Source organism: Schistocerca nitens, chromosome 1 (genome assembly GCF_023898315.1).
Source record: "Schistocerca nitens isolate TAMUIC-IGC-003100 chromosome 1, iqSchNite1.1, whole genome shotgun sequence".
In the NCBI taxonomy this organism is placed as follows: domain Eukaryota; kingdom Metazoa; phylum Arthropoda; class Insecta; order Orthoptera; family Acrididae; genus Schistocerca; species Schistocerca nitens.
The window spans coordinates 439,226,159-439,246,086 of NC_064614.1; the positions used below are offsets into that span (position 1 = coordinate 439,226,159).

Consider the following 19,928-nt stretch of genomic DNA (forward strand, 5'->3'; position numbering starts at 1 on the left):
AATTACACAGTTGCATAACTTCGCACTTATGAAATTGTGTTTTGTCTGTACTTTGTGAAATGTTCATATTTTTTCGGAACCATTGTGATACTATGAGAGCTTTGAATGATGTATTTGGTATGGGATCATGATTTTTAAAGTACGTTTGAGGTAGATGAAACTTTTGACATGAGCAGAGAATTTTTTTTAGGTTTTGAAATTATTGGAGGAAGCTACGACGATTTTGAGATTTGGCTGAGGTTTTATGATGTTATGATGACGATGTGTATTATGCTGTTGCGGTATGTTTATGATCAATAAGCTGATGCTATATGAGGAATTTGATTATGCTACGTATTTATCATGATGAAATATTGAAGAAGTGTCTACGAATATTTATATGTGTAATAAAGCAAGGAATAATGAGTAGTGGTTAGGGACTCTGGTTTGTGAAAAAGGATGTTGGAAACTGAGAATCGTACTTTAAGAGTTTTGAAATGTGTGTAAATGCGTGAATGTATCACAATGCCGGCGAAAATTTTTTGGACACTGTTATATTCATAGGATTTTGTTTCTACACATTTGCAACGCAAATTCTCGACCTGTGAAATTTTTTATATGAGACTGTCACTGTAGTGCAAACTGGTGTTGCAAATATTTCGGTAGGAAAGTTAAGTGACCTTCACGTAAAGCATCGTGGGCACCCAGCTGTGCGACAGTCGCCTGGAAAAAAGCCATTAGTGTGTGCCTTTCAGAGGCACAGGTGGAGAAAGAAAAAAGAGACCATTAACCTCGCTACTGACGTTCCTTTGTAGAAAGCATCGCAAATATGACATGCTCATTACTTGAAAACATATGATTACTCGTACTTTGTGCTACTTACTGAAATGCTTATGAATTGATGGGAAATATTCTTACATCTGCACACCTGATTACAACAAGCGTCTGTCTACGAGAGTTGAGAGAATTTCTACTAACTTATGAAATGCCACATGACTATTGAATGATATTTTTATGCTTTACTCTGTACATAGTTGCTTATTTCATTTGATATCTGGTTTCCAGCTGTGTTGCAACATTTGTTTTATAAAATAAAATTAAATGCATTTGCTAAAGTGAACACTTTCTGCCAACAGATCTATTAAATAATAATTTTATGATCCACATTCTTCGAAAAAGGAGCACTTGGAATGGAAAGAACAATAAGAAGGGATTAATAACAGTAACTGCATACATAATTTTGTTTTCAACTACTTGGTAATTTTTTTGGTAGAGTAAGTTGTTGTGATGCATCACTCTAGTGTTAAGATGTGACACAGGTATTAAACATGTCCATTTTTACTGTAATATTTTTTGTGCTTGAGCTTTGTCATGTTTAGGCATAAGTTATTGCATTTGCTGCTGCTGTTTGCCAGGCATAGTGCTACTGAATTTTAATTTGTGTTACTCTGCTAAGCCAGTTTACTACTGATTTATTTTTCTTGTTTGCTGCTCATTGACTTATATTAGTTGTAATACTGCTGCTTGCTTTGCCAATTTGCATTTTTTTGTCATTGCTGTTTGCGTTAATTGTTTTGTGCTGCTGCATTGCCTCGTCCCTTAGTTTAGCATCTGAGCTCAATAGATTTAAGTTAGCTTAAGATGGGGTAGGTTATATGAGAGAAAGAGTTGTGATGAATTGGAAGAAATGAATTGAGAAGCTATAAGAAAATGGGTTGGCCAAAAAAGAATTTTGAAAGAGGACATGAACAAAAAAGTAGGGTTTAAGGACAACAGGTTTAGGTAGGATTTTCTTGGAAATAAATGATGAGGTAAGATAATGGAAAATAAATAATAAGGTAAGAAATATGTGAACATATAAATACAGAAAGCATGCTTGGATAGGATTTTTTTCGTGGAAACAAATGTTGAAATAAGAGGAAAGATCAATGGAATGAAGTTTTGGGTTGGACTGCAGTACCAAATGTTACACTGAAAATGAACCCTGTCATTCCTTTTGTATTATTCTGCTATGTGTTTGTGTACTCTTGTGTATTTGTGTTTTTCCTGTCTTTATGTGTTTAGCTAATACGATGTATGTAACACTGATGTATCTGTTTATTTCTATTCTTTTGTAAAGCCTGTTTTACTACAAATGTTATCTGTATTGTTATGTTCTTTAATGATGTATTTTGTACCTTTGTTATTGTATTCTTATGTTATCAAATTGTAATTGACACCAGTTCATCAAATTAAGTAACTTGTAAGTTACATTTCACTGCACACGTTTCTGTTGGTCATAGTATATGGACAATATGTGAGAAGTAGGGACTGATAGTTCAAAATGGTTCTGAGCACTATGGGACTTAACATCTATGGTCATCAGTCCCCTAGAACTTAGAACTACTTAAACCTAACTAACCTAAGGACATCACACAACACCCAGCCATCACGAGGCAGAGAAAATCCCTGACCCCGCCGGGAATCGAACCCGGGAACCCGGGCATGGGAAGCAAGAACGCTACCGCACGACCACGAGCTGCGGGCGGGACTGATAGTGTTTGCACATGTGTTAATAATTCAGCAAGGGATTGGATAACAGCATTGCTGGTTCTAAGGACAATTAAAAAAACCTTGTGAGTGCACAAGTGGTGGTTTATAGACTTTCTATATAGTACAAGACTCTTCGATGGTGATTGTGCACCTGTACAGTCGCAACATATGGCTGCTAGCCATCTCTACAAGGACTACGGTGGGTCTACACTTTTGATGACTCACCAACACCATTATTTCTACAAGGACTGCAGTGGGTCTGCACCTCTGGTGGCCCACCAATACCGGAATCTCTAACAAGACTACAGTGGTCTGCTCTGTGATGACCTACCTACCAATATTCTTCAAAACTTCGACTGACTCTGCTGTGGGTTTGCTCTGTTGTGGACCATTACCTGTCTCCATTTCAAGAGTCAGCACTGTCTTTCTGTTGGAAGGACAACACTACTTCTTCAAGACTGCATGGAAATCCACTACTTCTGTGTGCATTGTCTTTTACTGCTCAGACGTTGAGAAAAAAAATAAAACTGCAATTTTACTGTGATGAATGATCAGGACTGTCTTTATGGACTGTGATAAAATTTTAGCTTTTGACCAACATTGTATCAATAAGTGTGTGCATTTGATTTCTTTGTTATTGTAATTATGAAAATTTGTTTCAAATCTGTATTGGCCACTGCCCAAAACAATTTGTAAAATATTTTGCGGGGAGCATGTAAGTAGGCTGTTCAGGTTTTTATATTGGTAACGCCACGTAGCGCTCTGTATGAAAATCACTGGCTGTGCTGTGTGCAGTCTGTGGCTGGTTTGCATTGTTGTTGGCCATTGTACTGTTGGGCAGTTGGCTGTCAACAGCGTGTAGCGTTGCGCAGTTGAAGGTGAGCCGCCAGCAGTGGTGGATGTGGGGAGAGAAATGGCGGAGTTTTGAAATTTGTAAGACTGGATGTCATGAACTACTATATATATTATGGCTTGAACACTATTAAGGTAAATGCATTGTTTGTTCTCTATTAAAATCTTTCATTTGCTAACTATGCCTATCAGTAGTTAGTGCCTTCCGTAGTTTGAATCTTTTATTTAGCTGGCAGTAGTGGCGCTCGCTGTATTGCAGTAGTTCGAGTAACGAAGATTTTTGGTGCGGTAAGTGATTTGTGAAAGGTGTAGGTTAATGTTAGTCAGGGCCATTCTTTTGTAGGAATTTTTGAAAGTCAGATTGCGTTGCGCTAAAAATACTGTGTGTCAGTTTAAGCACAGTCATGTATAATTTTTCTAAGGGGACGTTTCAAGGTAGATTAAAGAAAGGCAGACCGTCGTTCATACTATTTGTAGATTTAGAGAAAACTTTTGAGAAATGAGAATGGAATGCTATCTTTGAAATTCTAAGGTAGCATGCATAAAATCTGGAGGTCAGGACATTATCTACAGCCTGTACAAAAACCAGACTGCAAGACATGAAAGACAAGCAGTAATTGAAAAAGAAGTGAGACATGTCTGTAGCATACCTCAGATGTTATTCAATTTTTTAACAATGAGAAATCTGTCAAGGAAACAAAGGAGGAATTTGGAAATTGCATTAAAGTTCATGGAGAAGAAACAAAAACTGAAAGGTTTTTCCATGACGTTGTAATTGTACAATAGATTGCGAAGGACTTGGAAGAGCAGTTGAACGAAATGGAAAACGTGTTGAGAAAACATTTTAAAATGAATACCAACAAAAGAAACAGGGTAATGGAATGTAGTCGAATTAAGTCAGACGGGGCTGACGGAATTAGATCAGGAAATGAGATACTGAAAACAGTAGATAAACTTTACTATTTGAATCGCAAAACAAGTGACAACGACTAAAGTACAGGGGATATAACATGCAGACACGACAAACAGCAAGAAAAGCATTTCTGTACAGAGACACAATATTGTCTTCAATATACAGGGTGTTACAAAAAGGGACGGCCAAACTTTCAGTTAACATTCCTCACACACAAATAAAGAAAATATGTTATGTGGACATGTGTCCGGAAACGCTTAATTTCCATGTTAGAGCTCATTTTAGTTTCGTCAGTATGTACTGTACTTCCTCGATTCACCGCCAGTTGGCCCAATTGAAGGAAGATAATGTTGACTTCGGTGCTTGTGTTGACATGCGACTCATTGCTCTACAGTACTAGCATCAAGCACATCAGTACGTAGCATCAACAGGTTAGTGTTCATCACGAACGTGGTTTTGCAGTCAGTGCAATGTTTACAAATGCGGAGTTGGCAGATGCCCATTTGATGTATGAATTAGCACGGGGCAATAGCCGTGGCGCGGTACGTTTGTATCGAGACAGATTTCCGGAACGATGGTGTCCCGACAGGAAGACGTTCGAAGCAAATGATCGGCGTCTTAGGGAGCACGGAACATTCCAGCCTATGACTCGCGACTGGGGAAGACCTAGAACGACGAGGACACCTGCAATGGACGAGGCAATTCTTCGTGCAGTTGACGATAACCCTAATGTCAGCGTCAGAGAAGTTGCTGCTGTACAAGGTAACGTTGACCACGTCACTGTATGGAGAGTGCTACGGGAGAACCAGTTGTTTCCGTACCATGTACAGGGTGTGCAGGCACTATCAGCAGCTGATTGGCCTCCACGGGTACAGCGAATGGTTCATCCAACAATGTGTCAATCCTCATTTCAGTGCAAATGTTCTCTTTACGGATGAGGCTTCATTCCAACGTGATCAAATTGTAAATTTTCACAATCAACATGTGTGGGCTGACGAGAATCCGCACGCAATTGTGCAATCACGTCATCAACACAGATTTTCTGTGAACGTTTGGGCAGGCATTGTTGGTGATGTCTTGTTTGGGCCCCATGTTCTTCCACCTACGCTCATTGGAGCACGTTAACATGATTTCATACGGGATACTCTACCTGTGCTGCTAGAACATGTGCCTTTACAAGTACGACACGACATGTGGTTCATGCACGATGGAGCTCCTGCACATTTCAGTCGAAGTGTTCGTACGCTTCTTCTCAACAACAGATTCGGTAACGGATGGATTGGTAGAGGCGGACAAATTCCATGGCCTCCACGCTCTCCTGACCTCAACCCTCTTGACTTTCATTTATGGGGGCATTTGAAAGCTCTTGTCTACGCAACCTCGGTACCAAATGTAGAGACTATTCGTGCTCGTATTGTGGACGGCTGTGATACAATACGCCATTCTCCAGGGCTACATCAGCGCATCAGGGATTCCATGCAACGGAGGGTGGATACATGTATCCTCGCTAATGGAGGACATTTTGAACATTTCCTGTAACAAAGTGTTTGAAATCACGCTGGTACGTTCTGTTTGCTGCGTGTTTCCATTCCATGATTAATGTGATTTGAAGAGAAGTAATAAAATGAGCTCTAACATGGAAAGTAAGCGTTTCCGGACATATGCCCACATAACATATTTTCTTTCTTTGTGTGTGAGGAATGTTTCCTGAAAGTTTGGCCGTACCTTTTTGTAACACCCTGTATAAACATAGATGTTAAGAAGTCCAGAGTGTAACGATGTACGGAAGTGAGACTTGGGCTTCAGGAGAATGCTGAAGATTGGAGACACTGGATAAAATTATGGAGAAAAGAATTTTATGGCAGAACTTGACTAAAAGACGTGTCACGTTGACAGGACATATCATGGGATATAATGAAGCATCAGTTTGACAATGGAAGGAAGTGTGGAGGGAGACCAAGGCTTGAGCACAGTAAACAGGTTTGAATAGATGTATGTTGTACTAATTATGCAGAGATAGAGAGGAATTCACGGGATGAAGGTCCTTTATTTCCGAAGTTATGAAATGTTTTTAGAAGATTAGCCTCTTTTTCATCTGTGAGTCGAAGTTAACTAATTATAAATTCAGTTCCACTAACAAAAACTCTGGTACTCAGTAAATTTTACATGTGCGACGACTGGACCAGAAGAAAACTACGTGGCGTCTCCACTTCGCCCTCTTAAGGTGTCCCACGTCTGAAAAAAAACTCAGGAAAATAATTTTTAATCGAACCGCAATCATGTACCTCTGTATGCTCCCTTTCTCGTTAGCCTGTCGTCGTAAGAATGGCAACTATAACTTCTTCGACCCCTAAGTTTCCAGGTATCTCTTGACCACGACTATAACCTGAAGACACTACAAGACTGTCGAAACGATATCTATCACGTCTACGCCATGCTGGGTGTCACAAAAACTCACCACTTTACTCTGCAGAGTACTCGACTGTACTTGAGTACCTGTACTCGACTGCTATACAATGTCCAGAACAGATTGACTGCAGGAATTTGTTAAACGTGTCGGCCTTTCAGACAATCAATGTAGTAGCCACAGTTTTGTTTCCTCTTGCTTCAGTAATAGGTATTCCCATTGGTTCTATCCGTCTTTTACTAACAACAGCTCTCTAAAGGGTGTTGCCTCATTGCACTCTCTCTCGAGCTACTAGTAATCTAACCATCCCTGTCCACAGAAAAATTGCTCTGCCGTAATGGAAAAACCACAGAGAAACAGACCAAAATTGTAACTCCTACAACAGAACTTTCTGGATACTGGAAACTTGTCTGAAGCCAGTTTTGGCCAACTAAGAGGAGAACCAAGCTCATTAATTAAATGTTCCTCACAAACGGAGCTTTACAGCTATAGGCGGTCCGGCCAGACTTCTTGACAAACAGTAGCGGTCTTCCGCATCGCCATTCAACTATACTTCTCCCCCATGCTTGATGCAATGTCATTTGTGCAGAACAGCAGCAGATTCACAACCGGTAACAAAAGCAAGTCGCTAGTTTATCAGCGAAAACGAGATTCCTGATTCTACGAAAATGCCGTTCGGGCGCTTGACAGTAGGAAAAAATGTTCTTTGGTTTGGTCATATGGTTTTCATTCCGCTCCTTGGATGCCTTTGCCTTATACGTGTTTGGAACCACATGTATGACTGAACGTTTCCATCGTACTTCATTTGTGCAACGCAAGGACTGGCTTGAGAAGGTAAAAGGAGAAGAACGTACATGACTAACGCCAGCAGTTGAATGCAAATCGATTTTCGAATGCTTGATCTCTTTGAGAACTTGATTGGAGGGAAAGTATAAAGATCGTGGCGCTAACGCAACATTCCCCGCGTGGTAGACTGATGTTTCGGTCATACCGTAACAACTTTCTTGTTCTACTATAATGTCTCTGGACTGGTTTGAGCCAGCAACAAACCTTTAATAATTGTGGTGATGTACTCATCTACGTTCATCTCAGACCGTTAGAGACTTCTAAAGCGGCCAAATTGTCGGTAACTGCTTCGTTGGCGCATCAGTGACAATAGTGGTAATTTTATTACGGACATGTAGCGCTGCTCCTTCTAGCGTATTAAAAACATACAAAATTAATTAATAAATTTTGCCTCTTATCACAATAAAAGCTGAAGTTGTTATCACAGACACGAGGGAACTGCTCGTAACTGTTGCCTCTTGTAAGAAGACAGCTGTAAAAAAAGAAAAAAAATGAATACCGAGGAAACTACACGTCTAGAAAACACACTGACAATGAAAAAAATGTGGCCAAGGTCACAAAAATGTTAGGGCTATTATTGACAAGCCTCATGTAAATTAGACGAATACCAAAAATGAGAACAAAAACTGGACTAAAGAGCAATGGAAACATACATTGAAGGGCCAAAGAAACTGGTACACCTGCATAATATCGTGTAGGGTCCCCGCAAGCACGCAAAAGTGCCGCAACACGACATGGCACGGACTCGACTAATGTCTGAAGTAAAGCTGGAGGGAACTAACGCCATGAATCCTGCAGGGTTGTTCATAAATCCGTAAGAGTACGGGGGGTGGACATCTCATTTGAACAGCACGTTGCAAGGCATTCCAGATATGCTCAATAATGTTCAGGTCTGGGAAGTGTGTTTAATCTCAGAGCCACTCCGCAACAATTCTGGACGTGTGGGTTGTCGCATTGACCTGCCGGAATTTCCCAAGTCCGTCGGAATGCAAAATGGACATGAATGGATGCAGGTGATCAGACAGGATGTTTCCGTACGTGTCACCTGTCAGAGTCGTGTCTAGACGTATTAGGGGTCCCATATCAATCCAACTGCACACACCCAACACCATTACGGAGCTTTGTGTCGTGCAGTCATCAAAAGTACACGAGTGGACCTTCGGCTCCGAAAGCCCATATCGATTATGTGTCCTTGAATGGTTCGCACGCTGACACTTTATGGCCCAGGATTGAAATCTGCAGCAATTTGGGGAAGGGTTGCACATCTGTCACGTTAAACGATTCTCTCCAGCCGTCGTTGGTCTCGATATTACAGGATCTTTTTCCGGCCACAGCGGAGTCGGAGATTTGATGTTTTACCGGATTTGTGATATTAACGGCACACTCGTGAAATGATCGTACGGGAAAATCCCCACTTCATTGCTACCTCGGAGATGCTGTGTCTCACCGATCTTTTTCCGACTATAAACTCAAACTCACTTAAATCTTGATAACCTGCCATTTACAACAGTAACCGGTCTAAGAACTGCGCCAGACGCTTGTCTCACTCAGGGTGTAAACTTTAAGTTGACAAACCAGAATAACTCGAAAAATAAGCTTCACACGAAAAAATGTGTAGAATCCAAAGTTGATGATTTTCGAGGGAGACATCTTCTGGTGCTAAAATTAGCCGGTCACCCCAGCCCCCTGGGGGTGGAACGGGAGGCAACTTTAAAATTTCAAGTGAAAACCCCCATTTTTTATTGCAGAATAAGATTCTACATAAACACTACGTACATTTTGTCTTAAATAGTTGTTTGATTCTTGGTAGTTGTCGCTGTAATTCAAGGAAATCCATGTTCTCATTTTTGCGTTGAAAATGGTTACAGATAAATAAAAAATACTTATTTACTTCGTAAATTTTGATTCGCTAAAACTAAAACTCTCTCTCTGTCTCTCCTTATAGGGTGGGGTTTGAGAGAGAGGAAGTAGAGTTTTACAAATTAGAACCCCCATATTAATTTTTTCCGCAGGTTCGGATAAATTTTGTTTGTTTCGTGGTCATGGGGCCACACAACTTTTAATTATCAAACATATCATCTGACTAACTAACTAACTAATCAAACATCCTACTTACTAACTAGTGAACTCATTAACTAACAGAGTAAAGAATGTAAAAGACTAACTGAGGAAAAGACTAACCCACTCGCTAACTAAAGATGAAAGTATTCCCCTTCGTTTTATTGTTGATTATTTGCAAATACTTGCAAGTAAATCAATTTTGGGATGCTTGTTTACAGTGAGTCCCATCGCGTCTCACTTTCGGCCTGCTTGTTATCCGTAAATCCCTTGCATCTCACCGTTTTATGAAATCAAATGTTCAAAGTGATGACCTCCAACTTCGATGCATTTATTGACTCGTGCTGTAAATCCCTGCACACATCTTGATGACAAGTCTGGTGTAATTGCAGCGCAAGCATCTCTTATTCTTTGCATCATGTTTTCGCGAGTGGTAGGCGTTTCATGATAAACGATATCTTTTAGATAACCCCATAAGAAAAAATCTGGCGAGGTAAGATCAGGCGATCTGGCTGGCCAATTCACAGGACCTGCCCTGCCGATCCAACCACCATGGTAAAGTCGATCTAGTACATCGCGCTACTAATGAATAATGCGTTGGACAACCATCATGTTGAAACCACATGCTTTGTCGAAGTTCGATGCTCAGGTCTTCAAGCAGATCTGGCAGTTCATTTTCAAGTAGGTTTCGATATTTGTTGCCTTTCAAATTACCGTCGATAAAATATGGACCAATCAGTTTATCGGCAATTATACCACATCAAACATTAACTGACCAAGGTCGCTGATGGTCGACTTTTCGAATCGAGTGTGGGTTCTGTTCACTCCAGTAATGCATGTTATGGCTATTAACTTCGCCGTGGTTTGTGAACGTTGCCTCATCGGAGAAAAGTACCCTGGCAAAAAAGTTTTGGTTTGTTTTCACCCGCTAAACTGCCCAGTGACAAAACGTTAGACGGTTTTATAAGTCATCGCCATGTAGTTCCTGATGCATGGATACATGGTATAGATGACATTTGTGGAGCTTCAGGATTTTCCAAATATTCATGTGTGAAATTCCTGATTGCCTTGATATTTCGCATGTGGATTATGAGCCACAACAGCTGGACTGCCACTTGATTGTTTTCTCCAGTTGCTGCACGGGTTCCTTTTTTCTAGTTCACACTACCTTCCGCAGTAAATTGTTTAATAACGTGAACAAAAGAGGACAGTGATCGTACTTGGCCAGGAAAACGCTGCGCATAAAGCGCGACTGCATCGTCAAAATTTCTCCCACTTTCTCCATAAATGTACACCATCTCAATTTGGTTTTCCATAGAAAGATAATTCATAATGACATATGCCACCTATTAATTTCATGAGAGGGAAGATAAGGGGCGTGGAGAAAAGCAGGGTTAGAATTTCTATGAGCTAGAAGCGGCTAGCTCGGCGTAATTCCGCCTAGCAATACTAACTCCGCGTCAAACGCGACTGGTATCAAGCAAAAGCCGCGAACGCAGTCACACACGGTAATCAAACATAAGTCGCCCAAAAGACAATCGTTATGAACGATGTATTGCTGTCTGAATGCTCAGACCGCTAAAAGATGCAGTGCGTTTATTACATTAATTCTTATAATCTCTAAAGTCCAGTCTTATGACGAGAAAGGGCGAATTTCTCGTCCCTGCGCTACCTATCGGCGGCACTTCGAAACATTACGCAGCTCATCAGCAAGGGCTGGATAAGAGTATCGATTATCGATCGTACATAATTATAAAAATATAAACGACGTAACAGCCGCGATATTCCGAAATAAAATAAAGGTGTGAACAATGGATTTAAGTCAATAAATTTATGAATGTAGTTTCCTATGTTTTTCCACCCGAAACTAAAAGACTCAAATTAAGCAAGCACCCCAGCTGTGAGACTTCTCGACAAACAAGAGTGATTACTCCGAATCTAATAAAAAATTAGGTTCGTGAGTCAGATAGTTTTTTAGTTAATGAGTTAACTCGTTAGTTAGTAGACTGTTTGGTTAGTTAGTTAGATAGTCAGATGATTTGTTTGATAATTAAAAGTTGTGTGGCCTCATGACCACGAAACAAACAAAACTTTTCCGAATCTGCGGAAAAAATATTTGGGTTAACATTTGTAAAACTCTAATTCCTCTCTCTCAAACCCCACCCTATGGTTAGAGAGAGAGAGAGAGAGAGAGAGAGAGAGAGAGAGTTTTAATTTTAGCGAATCAAAATTTACGAAGTAAATACGTGTATTTTATTTATGTGTAACCATTTTCCACGCAGAAATGAGAACATGGATTTTCTTGAATTACAGCGCCAACAACCAAGGACCAAAACAACTGTTTAAGACAAAATGTACGTATTTTTTTATGTAGAATCTGATTCTGATATAAAAAATAGGGGTTCCCATTTGAAATTTTTAAGTTGCATCCCGCTCCACCCCCAGCGGGGATGGGGTGGCGGGCTAATTTTAGCACCAGTAGATGTTTCCTTCGAAAACAGTCAGCTTTGGATTCTACACATTTTTTCGTGTGAAGCTTATTTTTCGAGTTATTCTGGTTTGTGAATTAAAAATTTACACCCTGCATAGGCGTTGCCGACCGCAGCGCCGCATTCTGCCTGTTTATATATCTCGGAATTTGAATACGCGTGCCTGTACCAGTTTCTTTGTCGCTTCAGTTTGTAACGTTCCCGACCACTTACTTTCGTCACTGCAATTAGAACTTCTTGTGGACTCAAAAATCGTGGCATAACTACTAATTTTGTCAACGTCGTATGCTGTATGCTATACATTTTACTACGTCTTCTCTAGACATAGAAGGGTTAAGGAAGATTGGCAAAGTTTATCGTGTGGTTTCATTCCGCCCAAGACTACTTAAACTGCGATTTCGTTTTATTCAAACAGAAACAAGAAGTACGCATCAGAGACGTTCCATGACCGATTTTGTTTGGCACGAGCCGCTGGAGTGTTCATAGACTCGTATGCAAAACTTAAAGATGAAAGCAGCTTTCGCAGGATGTGTCACTGCTAGGTAACATAGCTCGATAAAACTCGGACCATACACAGATAAAACTGCTACACTATAGTGCAGAAAGTAACTGAAAGAAATACACAATAAGAAAAACAAAAATGACACTTTTATTCAAAGACAATAATTACACTTGTCACAGCGGTTCAAGATGGCTCCCAGACATTACAAAATGTATGCCGCGCTGGGTTGGCCGAGCGGTACGGAGGTTCGAGTCCTCCCTTGGGCATGGGTGTACGTGTTTGTCCTTAGGATAATTACGCCGGTACGGTAACTCAGCGTGTTCGGTCAGACAGTTAGCTGCCCTCTGTAATAAAAAAAAAAAAATAGTTAATGGATCAACGACGACCTGAAATGCATGTCTAGCGACATCCGCCACGAGCAGATAAAACGAAGAAAATGAGATTTTTTTTAAAAAAATGAGGTCTAAGGCGCTGCAGTCATGGACTGTGCGGCTGGTCCCAGAGGAGGTTCGAGTCCTCCCTCGGGCATGGGTGTGTGTGTTTGTCCTTAGGATAATTTAGGTTAGCAGTGTGTAAGCTTAGGGACTGATGACCTTAGCAGTTAAGTCCCATAAGATTTCACACACATTTGAATATTTTTTGAACAAAATGTATGATACTGGTTCTTAACAGGGTGTGTGATCACCACGGACGGCAATGCATGCTCTGCAACGTGCTCCCACGCTGGCCACAAGGTTAGTAAGGAGAACTTAAGGTGGAGCTTTCCATTCCTCCACCAGCGCTGTTGAGAGCTGCTGGATTGTGGCTGGTGCATGTGGTCGTGCTGCAGTATACATCCCCAAGGCATCTCACACATGCTTGATCGGATTTAAGTAGGGGGGACGGGCAGACCAGTCCATTCGCCGAATACCATTCCAAAAGTTCCTCCATCTGTGCTGTACGATGCTGTTTCACATTGTCATATACAAAAATGAAGTCAGTGCCGAATGAACTGAAAAGACGCGCATGGGGAAGGACAGTGTTACAATAACGTTGACCATTTAGTGTACCGTCATCAGAGATTTGGAGGGCAGTACACATGGGCAACACAATGCCTCTCCCTATCATAACACTTGGACCACAAAAACGATCAGTGTTCCTGGATGAATTACATGTTGTCACCTCTCGCCAAATGAGGATAGGTCCAGGGTTGCCGAACATGGTCGCTTTATGATCCAGATGCTATGATGTAGGAAGGCGTAATGCCCTCCAAACCTTCGAAGACAGTACACCCACCGGTTCACACTCGTTGTGACAGTTTATTCCTTCCCAATGTGCGTCCTTTCAGGGGTGCATAGGGTCCTGTCTTCATTTTTATGGATAACAGTGCACGACCGCATTGAATAGCGTAGGTGGAGTGGCTCGTGCAACTAGGGGATATTCGGCGAATGAACTGGCCAGCCCGTTTCCCCATCTTAAATACTAGCGTCCATGTTTGAGATACGTTGGGGAGGCGTACTGCTGCACGTCAATGTGCAAAACAACCATCCAGCAGCAGAAATGGAACTCCCTGCCACAATAACTCCTTACCAACTCTGTGGCCAACGTGGGAACACATTTCAGTCGTCTGTGGTGATAACACACCATGTTAAGAACTGCGTCCCACCTTCTGTAATGTACAGGGGACCATCATAAATCGTAGTGACTTCAGTGTAATTATTGTATTTGAACAAAAGTGTCATTTTTGTTCGTAACATATTGTATTTGTTTCAGTTACTTTCTGTACAATACTGTAGCAGTTCGTTATATGTATGGTCCAGGTTTCATCGTGCTGCGTTACTTGGCAGTGACACATCATGCGAAAGTTACACTACTGGCCATTAAAATTGCTACACCACGAAGATGACGTGCTACAGACGCGAAATTTAACCGACAGGAAGAAGATGCAGTGATATGCAAATGATTAGCTTTTGAGAGCATTCACACAAGGTTGGCGCCGGTGGCGACACCTACAACGTGCTGACATGAGGAAAGTTTCGAACCGATTTCTCATACACAAACAGCAGTTGACCGGCGTTGTCTGGTGAAACGTTGTTGTGATGCCTCGTGTAAGGAAGAGAAACGCGTACCATCACGTTTCCGACTTTGATAAAGGTCGGATTGTAGCCTATCGCGATTGCGGTTTATCGTATCGCGAATTTGCTGCTCGCTTTGGTCGAGATCCAATGACTGTTAGCGGAATATGGAATTGGTGGGTTCAGGAGGGTAATACGGAACGCCGTGCTGTATCCCAACGGCCTCGTATCACTAGCAGTCGAGATGACAGGCATCTTATCTGCATAGCTGTAACGGATCGTGCAGCCACGTCTCGATCCCTGAGTCAACAAATGGAGGCCTTTGCAAGACAACAACCATCTGCACGAACAGTTCGGCGACGTTTGCAGCAGCATGGACTATCAGCTCGGAGACCGTAGCTGCGGTTACCCTTGACGCTACATCACAGACAGGAGCGCCTGCGATGGTGTACTCAACGACGAACCTGGGTGCACGAATGGCAATACGTCATTGTTTCGTATGAATCCATATTCTGTTTACAGCATTATGATGGTCGCATCCGTGTTTGGCGACATCACGGTGAACGCACATTGGAAGCGTGTATTCGTCATTGCCATACTGGCGTATCACCCGGCGTGATGGTATGGGGTGCCATTGGTTATACGTCTCGGTCAGCTCTTGTTCTCTTTGATGGCACTTTGAACAGTGGACGTTACATTTCAGATGTGTTACGACCCGCCGCTCTACCCTTTATACGATCCCTGCGAAAACCTACATTTCAGCAGGATAATGCACGACCGCATGTTGCTGGTCCTGTACGGCCCTTTCTGGATACAGAAAACGTTCGACTGCTGCCCTGGCCAGCACATTCTCCAGAGCTCTCACCAATTGAAAACGTCTGGTCAATAGTGGCCGAGCAGCTGGCTCGTCACAATACGCTAGTCACTACTCTTGATGAACTGTGGTATCGTGTTGAAGCTGCATGGGCAGCTGTACCTGTACACTCCATCCGAGCTCTGTTTGACTCAATGCCCAGACGTATCAAGGCCGTTATTACGGCCAGAGTTGGTTGTTCTGGGTACTGATTTCTCAGGATGTATGCATCCAAATTGCGTGAAAATGTAATCACTTATCAGTTCTAGTATAATATATTTGTCCAATGAATACCGTTTATCGTCTGCATTTCTTCTTGGTGTAGGAATTTTAATGGCCAGTAGTGTACTTTTATTTGCAAGTTGTACACACAAGTGTATGTACCCCGTAACAGAATAGGACGACCGTCAAAAGTGAAACAGCGTTCGAGGCAACGGACCCGCATGCGGGAGTAGCTGGATTCCAGTGACAGGCCGGCCGCGGTGTTTCGAGTCGGTGTCTGTACCTGTCGGCGTGTGCCGGGTCGCCGGCGCCCGCGTTGGCGGCGAGCGCGTCGATGTGTCGCGTCACGTCCTCGACCCAGCGGCAGTTGACCAGCTCGTGCGGGCGCAGCGCGGCGCGGCAGTGCGGGCACTGTGCGCGCTGCTCCGTCAGCCAGCGGCGCATGCACGGGTAGCAGCACAGCTTGGAGCAGTGCGGGCACAGGTGCGCGTCGCGCAGCCGCTCCATGCAGATGAAGCACCGGAACGTCTCCGCCAGCGACTGCAACACGCGCCCACGCTCCTGTCACCAAAACTCAACTTTTCTTTTTTATTGATTTATTATTTTCTTTTATTTGGCTTCAAGCAGAACTCATTTCTCCAGATACAAATTATTTTACATAATAATATAAACAGGACATGTTTGAGTTCATTACAGAACATAAAACATAACTGACATGGATAAGTAACCCATAAAGTATGTTAATCTGACAGCACAACTGCAAGAAAAGCCACGAAATTTTAACATAAAATCGAATTATAAATGTGCAATAACCAGTCACAGACAGTGGGTGGCAGCACTAGCAGTGGTGGATATATAAAGCGTTTCATGGGGGCACAGAAAACAGCGCAGTCGCTGTCGTAATGCGGAAACGGAGCGATTTATCTGACGTCCAAATGGGCATGATCATTGCCTTCCTAGCCAAGAGTGGAAGCATTTCCGAAACGGCTAAGTTCATCAACTGTTCGTGTGCCGCCGTGGTTAATATACCGGGTGATCAAAAAGTCAGTATAAATTTGAAAACTGAATAAATCACGGAATAATGTATATAGAGAGGTACAAATTGACACACATGCTTGGAATGACATGGGGTTTTATTAGAACCAAAAAAATACAAAAGTTCAAAAAATGTCCGACAGGTGGCGCTTCATCCGATCAGAATAGCAATAATTAGCATAACAAAGTAAGACAAAGCAAAGATGATGTTCTTTACAGGAAAAGCTCAATATGTCCACCATCATTCCTCAACAAAAGCTGTAGTCGAGGAATAATGTTATGAACAGCACTGTAAAGCATGTCCAGCGTTATGGTGAGGCATTGGCGTCGGATGTCGTCTTTCAGCATCCCTAGAGATGTCAGGCGATCACGATACACTTGCGACTTCAGGTAACCCCAAAGCCAATAATCGCACGGACTGAGGTCTGGGGACCTGGGAGGCCAAGCATGACGAAAGTAGCGGCTGAGCACACGATCATCACCAATCGACGCGCGCAAGAGATCTTTCACGCGTCTAGCAATATGGGGTGGAGCGCCATTCTGCATAAACATGGTACCTTCCAGCAGGTGTTTATCAGCCAGGCTGGGGATGATGCGATTCTGTAACATATCGGCGTACCTCTCACCGTCACGGTAGCAGTTTTGCTGTCCAGCGCCATCTGTCGGACATTTTGTGAACTTTTTTTGTGCTAATAAAACCCCATGTCATTCCAAGCATGTGTGTCAATTTTTACCTCTCTATCTACATTATTCCGTGGTTTATTAAGTTTTCAAATTTATACTGACTTTTTGATCACCCGGTATACTGTGGAGGGCGAAATAGCGTTATGCAAAACCTGCGCCGAGGCAACTGTGATGCGCCGCTTGTCATAAATGACAGGGTTGAGCGATGGATGTGGAGATGTGTCAGGAGAATAGACGATCTACAGTTGGGTAATTGACTGCCCATATAAACGAAGGGGCTACTCAATTACAGTTCAGCGAAATTTGCAACGAATGGGCCGCCGCAGAAGGCGAATGATTCGTGCACCGATGCTGACTGCTGTTCAAAAAATGGTTCAAATGGCTCTGAGCACTATGGGACTCAACTGCTGAGGTCATTAGTCCCCTAGAACTTAGAACTAGTTAAACCTAACTAACCTAAGGATATCACAAACATCCATGCCCGAGGCAGGATTCGAACCTGCGACCGTAGCGGTCTCACGGTTCCAGACTGCAGCGCCTTTAACCGCACGGCCACTTCGGCCGGCGCTGACTGCTGTTCATTGGCAACGAATGCTGGAATTTGCACACCATTACCGCAAATGGACGTTCACTGACTGGTGACAGGAGGCCTGTTCAGATGTATCACGTTTCATGCTCCATCGGACAGACGCCCGTTGGGGTGCGTACGTCTGAAAGCAAATGCCATGCAACAATCGTCAATTGGGTGCAGGCAGGAGGGCAGTCACTGGGTGAACTTGTCATTCTGGAAGGCACAGAGGTGCAACACCAGTATGAACATATCCTTGGGGATCATTTCTGCCTCTACAAGCAGCTTGTTTTTTGTTCGATGAGATTTCGGGATTGCAGCTGGATCACGTTGATTTCTTGGCACGGTATATCGGCTGGCAATCGGCCAGCCATTTTCAGGCGAGTGTCCGTCACTGGAGATTGCAAGTTCCTGGAGTCAACTTTATAGCCAAAAATTGGCGCGAAAACGCATGCGCATTGGCCTCCGTCACAGGAGCGTCCTCTTTTGAAATCCGTGCCCTCTGAATTTACTGTTCTATCTGTGGAGCGCAGGTGCATTCGTAAAGGTGAAAACTACATGTCTGCCCTCTGTCGGAATGCGCGCCCGCGTCGCTAAAAACAGACGTCAGATATCGCCAGACGTGTCATTATGAATAAACTGTCTTCTCTCAGAGGAAATTAGAGAGATCACCGGTTCCCAAGCCTTGTCCAGTTGAAAACGGCCATAACGATTTATAAGATTTTGCGCTAGGCGTATCTCCACAGATTCTTTAATTATTGAATCCCAAAAAGTTTTCGCTGAGGCCAAAATTTTCGTCGCAGAAAAATCCATAGCACGTCCTGTGGCAATACAATGCTCTCCTCTCCAACCCACGCCCTCTGCCGCGCCTTCACTGTTGTGTCCCCCCTACCCTCTATCTCTACACCCTTCATCTCCTTTCCCAAGGTGGCTTCCGTCAACTCCCCCTCCTGAGTGATGTACTCTCTCCATTTCTCTCCTATCAACTCTGATCCTCATCTCCACCTCCTTTACTCTGTCTTTTTTCCAGGCTCCCTCTCCCTCCTCCTTCCATCCTGTTTTTACCCCACCTACCCTCACTCTGCCTCCCTTCTCTCCCAAGTCCTTTTGCATTTCCTTCCTCTGCCTTTCCCCATTCCCCCTCGCGTCTGCCCTGCTCCCCCCTTCTGAGTCCTCTCCCTCCTCGCCCCCCCCCATTGTTTTTCCTCTCCTCCTCCCCTTTTCCCCCTCATCTGTCCAGGTCCCTACCCCCCCCCCCCCCCCGATCAGCCCTTGCCTGTGGTGTGTCATCTTCACGCCGACTTTTTAGTGCAGTGTTTCCAGTGATTGTTAAGTGTTGCGCGTCTTTTCCGAAGTGTTGCGAACGGACATCATACTGTCGCTGGGTGTCATTTTTTACATCTCTTGCGAACAGAAACCAGACTGTTGCTGTGTTTTTTAATTGTCTGTCTACTATTTTCCCTGTCTGCTTCCTGTGTATTTTATTATCATCACCCACCATTTGTTTTATAATTTAACTTTCCACAATTTTCCGCCGTTTTACAATTTACGTCACCGTTTTATCGCCTGCTTTTCTTGTTTCTTATCTTCTTATGTTTTAAAAATTCTATAAGCTGAAGAGCCCAGCTACGGCCGACTTACTGGGCTGCGAAAGGCGAGTGTGGCGTTCATGTTCAATGCACCTTTCATGTGCTGTGCGTGTCGTCTGACCGATGTAAGCTTTGCCACACTGGCAAGGAATTTAATAGATCCCGGCCTTCCGCAGACCCAGATCGTCCTTTACTAAATCGAGAAGGGCACTAATCTTCGCCGGTGGCCGGAAGATTACTTTAACTTGGTGTCTCCTTAGGATCCTACCTATTTTAGATGAAAGGTTGCCGGCATATGGAAGGAACGCTCTGGACTTGAATAGCTCCTTATGTTTTTGTGTTGTA

At 43.1% G+C, this 19,928-nt stretch overlaps 1 protein-coding gene across 1 annotated transcript in view; it reads right to left on the reverse strand.

Annotated features, from left to right (window-relative positions):
• Positions 1-16,651, reverse strand: part of LOC126253100 (E3 ubiquitin-protein ligase TRIM37-like) — a gene marked incomplete at its 5' end in the record, with an annotated part of 178,035 nt that extends 161,384 nt beyond the window's left edge. The window contains 2 exons of the mRNA XM_049954248.1: positions 15,991-16,247; positions 16,637-16,651. Of these exons, the coding sequence (XP_049810205.1) occupies positions 15,991-16,247; positions 16,637-16,651 (272 nt within the window). The remainder of the gene's footprint in view (positions 1-15,990; positions 16,248-16,636) is intronic.
• Between the last annotated feature and the right edge of the window lie 3,277 nt (positions 16,652-19,928).